General features: G+C 44.4%; 1 protein-coding gene across 1 annotated transcript; it reads left to right on the forward strand.

The window, feature by feature from the left end:
* Positions 1-1,082: 1,082 nt before the first annotated feature.
* On the forward strand, positions 1,083-6,266 carry STAP1 (signal transducing adaptor family member 1). The gene is made up of 8 exons (XM_010187880.1): positions 1,083-1,220; positions 2,333-2,404; positions 3,090-3,203; positions 3,380-3,436; positions 4,328-4,488; positions 5,138-5,266; positions 5,524-5,593; positions 6,156-6,266. Exons 1-8 carry the CDS (start codon positions 1,083-1,085, stop codon positions 6,264-6,266), a joined length of 852 nt encoding a protein of 283 aa, XP_010186182.1.
* The last annotated feature ends 45 nt before the right edge of the window (positions 6,267-6,311 follow it).

Here is a 6,311-nt window from a genome sequence, read left to right on the forward strand (position 1 = left end):
CACGGGCTTCCCCGTTGCCGCCCTCTGGGCCGCCCTCAGGAGGGGCCGCGGTAGCTGCGCTCCTCTCCCTCAGGTTTCGCGCCGATGCCCCGAAACAGCTACAGTCACCACAGAGGGGTGCAGTTTACTCTAAAGCATTACTGATCGAGGGGTCAAAACCACTGCCTGAGAGTGTAACGCCATGGCATCCACACTATATTAAATCATCGGCAAAGGACTGCCCAAAAATACGCTTTAAAGGGATGCTTTATACCACACCCTGGCGACAGGCATGGAAACACCAAATCTTGCCATCCCTATTCTTTCTAACTGCTAAAGAGAAGGTTCTGTGAAACAGATGGGAATTTCACCCCTCATTCCATCAGGGCCAACATTTCTCTCCTGAACTATAACCTCCCTTACAATGTCTTTAACATACTAATAACACACTAACAAGTATATTAACTCTTCTTATAACTAAAGTCTTCTTCATACGTGCAGATGGCAAAGTTGCTTTATCCTCGCCAGTTATAAATCTACCTATGGTTGTTTATTTCCAAGATCACTTTTGATGTCTTGCAATCCCACAGCCAACTGCTACAGAAAGTTCAACTCCGATAACTCACAGTTAATCCACATTCCCAATGAAAAATGCAAATATTATTTCAGAGGCAGTTGAGAGCAGTCTGCCAGTGAGAAGTCCGATGCTATAAGCCATAAAAAGCAGGCTTTTCTGCCAGGGGACACCCATCACCGTAATGGTGCGGTTTTGTACCAGCAGCCTCATCATTCGAGCATCTCCCCTCAAGCAAAGCGAGGTGCACACTCTTAACACACCTTACTATAAAAGCTCCTTTAAATCCCTTCCGTCTGGTTCCCCCCAAGACCGCACACCAAGCAGAGTTGGTGGCGTGCGCTGATCTAAAAGCAGCTACGGAGACTTCCTCTTCAAGGTGCTGCTTTATCCCCACTCTCACCACGGTGAGTTCTCCGCTGGCTGAGGCTGATACAGAGCAGACAGAAAACAACCAGAGTGGGAAGGGAAAAAATCTAAAAAATAGCACAGCAACAGCAGGTATTCATCATCCTGAGATATCCAAAGGATGCTGAGAGGCTCTGGGGATCAACCTGAAGCGATTCCTCAGCCAGCCCCACGGCGAATCTCCCAGGAGAGGCAGAGGATCACGGGGCTGCCTTTGTACTTCCAAGGTTACCTGGCCATGAGGCACTCGGGATGCCAGGTAAGGCGCCCGGTCCCAGGAATGGGATGTGTTTAAATAGTTCTTCAAAAATGTATTGCTGGGAGCCACAGGTCTGTTGGGGGAGATGTTTCTCAGCGCTGGCCGACACAAGTGGTTGCACTGAAATAGTGACATTAGTTATTTCTGTTCATATTACTTTGCAGAGGGGAGGGTAAGTAAAAGAAATTATGTAAGGAGATCAACATCTCCAGGATGCCATTATAGTTTACTATGACCTATTGAAATGTGGGTTGGGTTTGACTGATTTCATAGCTAACACCACGGTGAAAAACTAAAGCAATCTTTTTAATAGCAAGAGCAAAGTCTGACATGGTTATATCCTCTATTGACCATAGAACAGTACCCATCCTGAAGTCTTCAGTGATACACCACCTGATGTACGTGTGGCTTCTCTACATCTTTTCATTCTTGTTAGTAAGGGCTGAAGTTTTGAGATATGTGGACTAACTGGAAAATAAGAGGGTTTTTTTTGACCCAGGATAACTACTTGAGACGCAAATTTGTAAACACCTACATGCTTGCCTATGTTACAATAGCATTTATGTTCAGAGCATGTCCCTGCTCAGGCTGATTGCCCCTTTTTTAGCATTTGATAATGACAATCCCTGTACTTAGGGTTACAAAGTAATTTTCACCTTACCTACACAGTTTCTGTAGATACTCAAGCACAAGGTAGTGAAAATGAGAGTTACGCAGTAACTGTTACTACATCTCCATAGAGCAGAAAAAGTTGTTTATAAGGTGCTCTGGTTGGGGTCCAGAGGTTGAATGCTATCGAAATTTCACACTAGGAATTTGACAGAAAGCGCCAAAAAGAGTGACCTGAATACAGTATTTGAGGTGCATCCTCCCCACTGCCGATTGCAGGGGGACAATCACTTCCCTAGTCCTGCTGGCCTGCTATTAAAAAATAATTTACTGAGCTTTTTTTTGCATAAACTGCTTGCAAAATACGTACTTGCTCTTTAATGATCTTTTAAACACTGAAAACTAATCATGAGACAGAGTTCTTCTTAGCAGTTTTTTCACTTACAGCACTTTGTGGGAACTAAAAAGATCTTCACAAACCAACACTTCCTCCTTTCCGACAGGAATTTAGGCCGTATTGGACAGAGCTCAGAGGAACTATGCTCTTCTTTTATGATGATATGAAAGCCCCAACAGTGAGTAACACGCTACCTTTGTTACTACCCATCTGATGAAGCGCATCAGTTATTTTAATTAACTAATCCTCAGGTACTCCAGACACCTCTCTGCACCCTTTCCTCCCTCATCTGCGTAGTCCAAAGAAAAAATAGCACAGAACATTTTAACAGAAAGGCTAAGATAAAAAAACAACAAAATAGAGTGAAGCAAACAACAGCCTATTAATTCACCTAATTAAAACAAAAAGGAGTATTTTTTGGACACCTGAGCTACAAACGTATCCCCATGGCTCCATAATGTTACACTGTTTTTTCCTCAGCTGGGCAGAAGGGTAAAGTATCTCTTGGGGTGTGTAACACCACTTTCCTTTATGCAGCTGAGGGAAAAGCGCTTGGTATTATCACGGGGTACTGTGGCTGAGCGTTTAGTGGGAGTCACAAAGCAAATACTCAGAAGGTCCCATGGATTTAAGATGTTTGTGATTATGAAGAAAAATCTGGAAGTTATTTTGTTGGTGAGAAGAGCTTCTATAAGCAGAAACAAGGGACTAAGCTTTGGCACATCTGTCAATTAAACTTAACTCAACCTCTAGCAACAAAACCCCAAAGTTTCAATCTAATTTCTTCTAAACAAATTCCTTTGGACAGCAGCTAGAGTTCTGGTGAAAATTACAACTTGTGCTATTTCTCTTTCCTTCCTTAGTACTCACAGAAAGTAGATATATCAGCTTTGACCTCAGCAACCAGTATTTCTCCAGACGAAAACGGCTCTGTGCAGTTCATCCTGATGCTGTCGAATGGGAAACTAGAACTGAAGGTAAAAAGAGGAGAGCTGTGATTTTTAAGCTGCTTGGTGCTTTACTCCACCTCCCAGCCGGGCAGCACCAAAAGACAGACAGAGAGGGAGGCAGCGCACACAGGGAATATCCACAGGAAATAGCATCCCTCTTTTTTCTGTCGTGGTTCTTACACCATCATTTTCTGCTCTCTCAGGCTACTGACTGTGAACACGGGAGAGAATGGAAGGGTTTTATTCTCACCGTAACAAAGGTATGGAAGAGTTTTGTACCTCACACTGTGTTAAAAGTGTCTACGAGGGGGTTTTGTCTTTGTGCATGCAAGAAGTTGGCGTCTGCAGGCACCAAGCTTTGCTGCTAAGGAGTTTGCACACACTAAACTGTTGGTCCACAAGTTGGGGTTTTTTTGCCCGAGAGCAAATTTTAGGCTGATTTAACCCCAGCTCATCTGCAATACGCAGTCTGCCATGGTATCTAGTCAGTTATATCCCGATCCACTGTTTGCCACCCAGAAAGGAAGAGACTTCTAGCACCAGTCTATCCTCTGCAGCTGTGGAAAAGGGAGCCTGCTCCGAGAGAGACAACTCTTTAGGTCTTTGAGAGAAATAAATAACCAAAGAAACGGCCAAACTGCACACCTGAGAGAACCCCTCAGCCCTGTGTTTCATTCTGCTACTCTTCTTAGCTAAATGCACTTTGAAAATAGCAAGACCTACTTTGATAATGACCACTGGAAAAGTAAATAAAGTTTGTTCACAAATGACTTGACATTGGCTTAGCTGAATCACTTAAAAAGCTGGGGATGGCTGAAATAGGTTAAATGGTATTTACACAGCTTTTTGCGGTATAGAAATTGGAAACTCGTGGATTCTTACATCATTCCCACTTCTGTCAATGCACATTTCTGGTAAAGTAGGACACAGATACACCTATTTCACTATTCTGACTCAAACACATATGCAGCATTTTATTCAAAGCAGCAGCTTATCCAAACCTTCCAGATTATCACAGGGCTTAAACCAAGCAGGTAAGAAAGATTTCTGCACTGCAGCTGCGCTTGGAGATGAGCTGTGATTCACACAGCAACAATTGCTTGCTATGTTTGTCCACTCATTTTCTTTTCAATTACGCTGTTCATTCGCAGCTGTCAGTTCCACCAGATGAGTCATTACTCCCTGAACAACTTACAAGAATGCAAGAGGTGCTGGAGAAGGAAAAGAAAAGGAGGATTATGCTTAACGACTGTTCCAGCACATCCTTGAGCAGCAAAAGCCCCCCCAGCAGTACCCTGGCCACTATGCCTGCGTAAGCTCTGACTGAACTAAGTGAACCCCAGCTTGACTAGAGAGCCTTCCCCTCTTCTTTCTAAGTATTATTTTCACATAGAGGTTTAAAATTCAACTGTTGTACAACGGTTGTATAATAGACAGTGAATAAAATCTACCTTAAGGCCTTTACAGAGATTTCACAGAATCCCAGAATATGAGGAGTTGGAAGGGCCCTGGAAAGCTCCCCCAGTGCAACCCCTGCCACAGCAGGATCACCAGAGCACTCACACAGGAACACGGCCAGGGCTTTGGGTGTCTCCACACAAGGACACTCCACAACCTCTCTGGGCAGCCTGGGCCATGCTCCAGAACCCTCACACTCACAAACTTTGGCCTGATCTTCAGCTTGAACCTCCTGTGCTCCAGCTTGGGACCATTGCCCCTTGTCCTGCCATTGGACATCCCAGAGCAGAGCCTGGCTCCTTCCTCCCGACACTCACCCTTTACATATTTATAAACATTAAAATTAGGTCACCCCTCAGTCTCCTCTTCTCGGAAAGATTACTCCCATGGCTTTTCTACAATACTTTTTGTTTTGAAAAGGCCAAGTGCAGCACAACTCAGAAGGACATGGTCTTACCAGCGTAACTCATGTTCATGCCGTGTCTCTCCTCCTTTCTATGCAGGTGCTTCTATGCAGTATCTCGGCAAAAAGCCATAGAGATGTTAGAAAAGAATCCTTCATGTGGGAATTTGATCCTGCGCCCCGGCAGTGACAGCAAGAACTACGCCATCACTGTCCGACAGGAGCTGGAGTAGGTCCATCCCACAATCTATTATCCCATTCTTAACTCTGTATTAAAAGCTGAACTCTCAATACGCAGAGCTGACATGTGAAACGTACACCTTAACTTCAGGCTATTTTGAGAAAGGCAAATGAGCAATAAGGCAATAAGCTCTGGGGATCTTACAAAACACACCCATTGCCCCTGCAAAGGAGTTCATCATGACAGCAAGACACCAAAAGGTATTTCATTTCAGGCAGCCTATCATAATTTTCATTTTCTTTCAGTAGCCCACGCTTAAAGCACTACAGAGTGATGTCCAAAGGAACAAGTTACGTTATCGAACTGGAAAGACGGGTAAGTGAGAAATTCCCTTGCTAGAGATTCTTAAGCAGGTGTGAAAAATAGCACTTTGCAGAAAATTAGAGAAGCTCAAGAAAATTCCTGACTATAATTTGTGAGTCAAAGTATGTGGAGATTTCACCTGTTACTCTAATCACAAAGAACAAGTTGTCTGTTGAGAACTAGAAAAGTAGGAAAAAACCTCCACATCAGCATCTTCTGTCTACCAAAAATAAAATAAACCACCCACAAAACACTTGGGATCGCTTCAATTTTTGCAAAGGAGCCCTGGCAGCCACTGAAGAGCACAAAGGTACAGAGAGCTCCCTCCTTTCTGGTTTGGTCGCTCATCTGATGGAAGGGATGGACCCGTACACTCAGGGGTCAAAACGTTACCCCAGGTTGCAGAGAGCTGTGCCAGACCTCACTGCATCCCAACGCTGGATGTAAATCCCGTATTGGTTGGTTGAGAAACACTGCCAGGGATCCCAGCCTGACAGCACGGATCCTCAACACATGTAGTGTATTTTATTTAGTAGGACTCTTTTTGGTGCTATTTTTTTGGTTTTTGAAACAGGTGACACTCCCGAGCCTTCAGGATGTTGTCAACTACTTTGTGACCCAAACTCGAGGGATCCTGAAGCCATTTGTCACACAGACGAGCACTGCAGAGGACCCAGTGTCCTGAGAGCAAGCTGGGTGCTGACAGCACTCACGGGTATGGTCCTGCTGA

The sequence above is a fragment of the Mesitornis unicolor genome, unplaced genomic scaffold (genome assembly GCF_000695765.1).
Source record: "Mesitornis unicolor isolate BGI_N332 unplaced genomic scaffold, ASM69576v1 scaffold21917, whole genome shotgun sequence".
NCBI classification, from domain to species: domain Eukaryota; kingdom Metazoa; phylum Chordata; class Aves; order Mesitornithiformes; family Mesitornithidae; genus Mesitornis; species Mesitornis unicolor.

Excerpts from the sequence above, each read along its gene's own strand:
- STAP1 (XM_010187880.1), top strand. The coding sequence starts at position 1,083 with ATGCTGAGAGGCTCTGGGGATCAACCTGAAGCGATTCCTCAGCCAGCC. Across the intron at positions 3,204-3,379 it reads ATGGGAAACTAGAACTGAAG|GCTACTGACTGTGAACACGG; the intron begins GTAAAAAGAGGA and ends CTGCTCTCTCAG. Across the intron at positions 4,489-5,137 it reads ACCCTGGCCACTATGCCTGC|GTGCTTCTATGCAGTATCTC; the intron begins GTAAGCTCTGAC and ends CTTTCTATGCAG.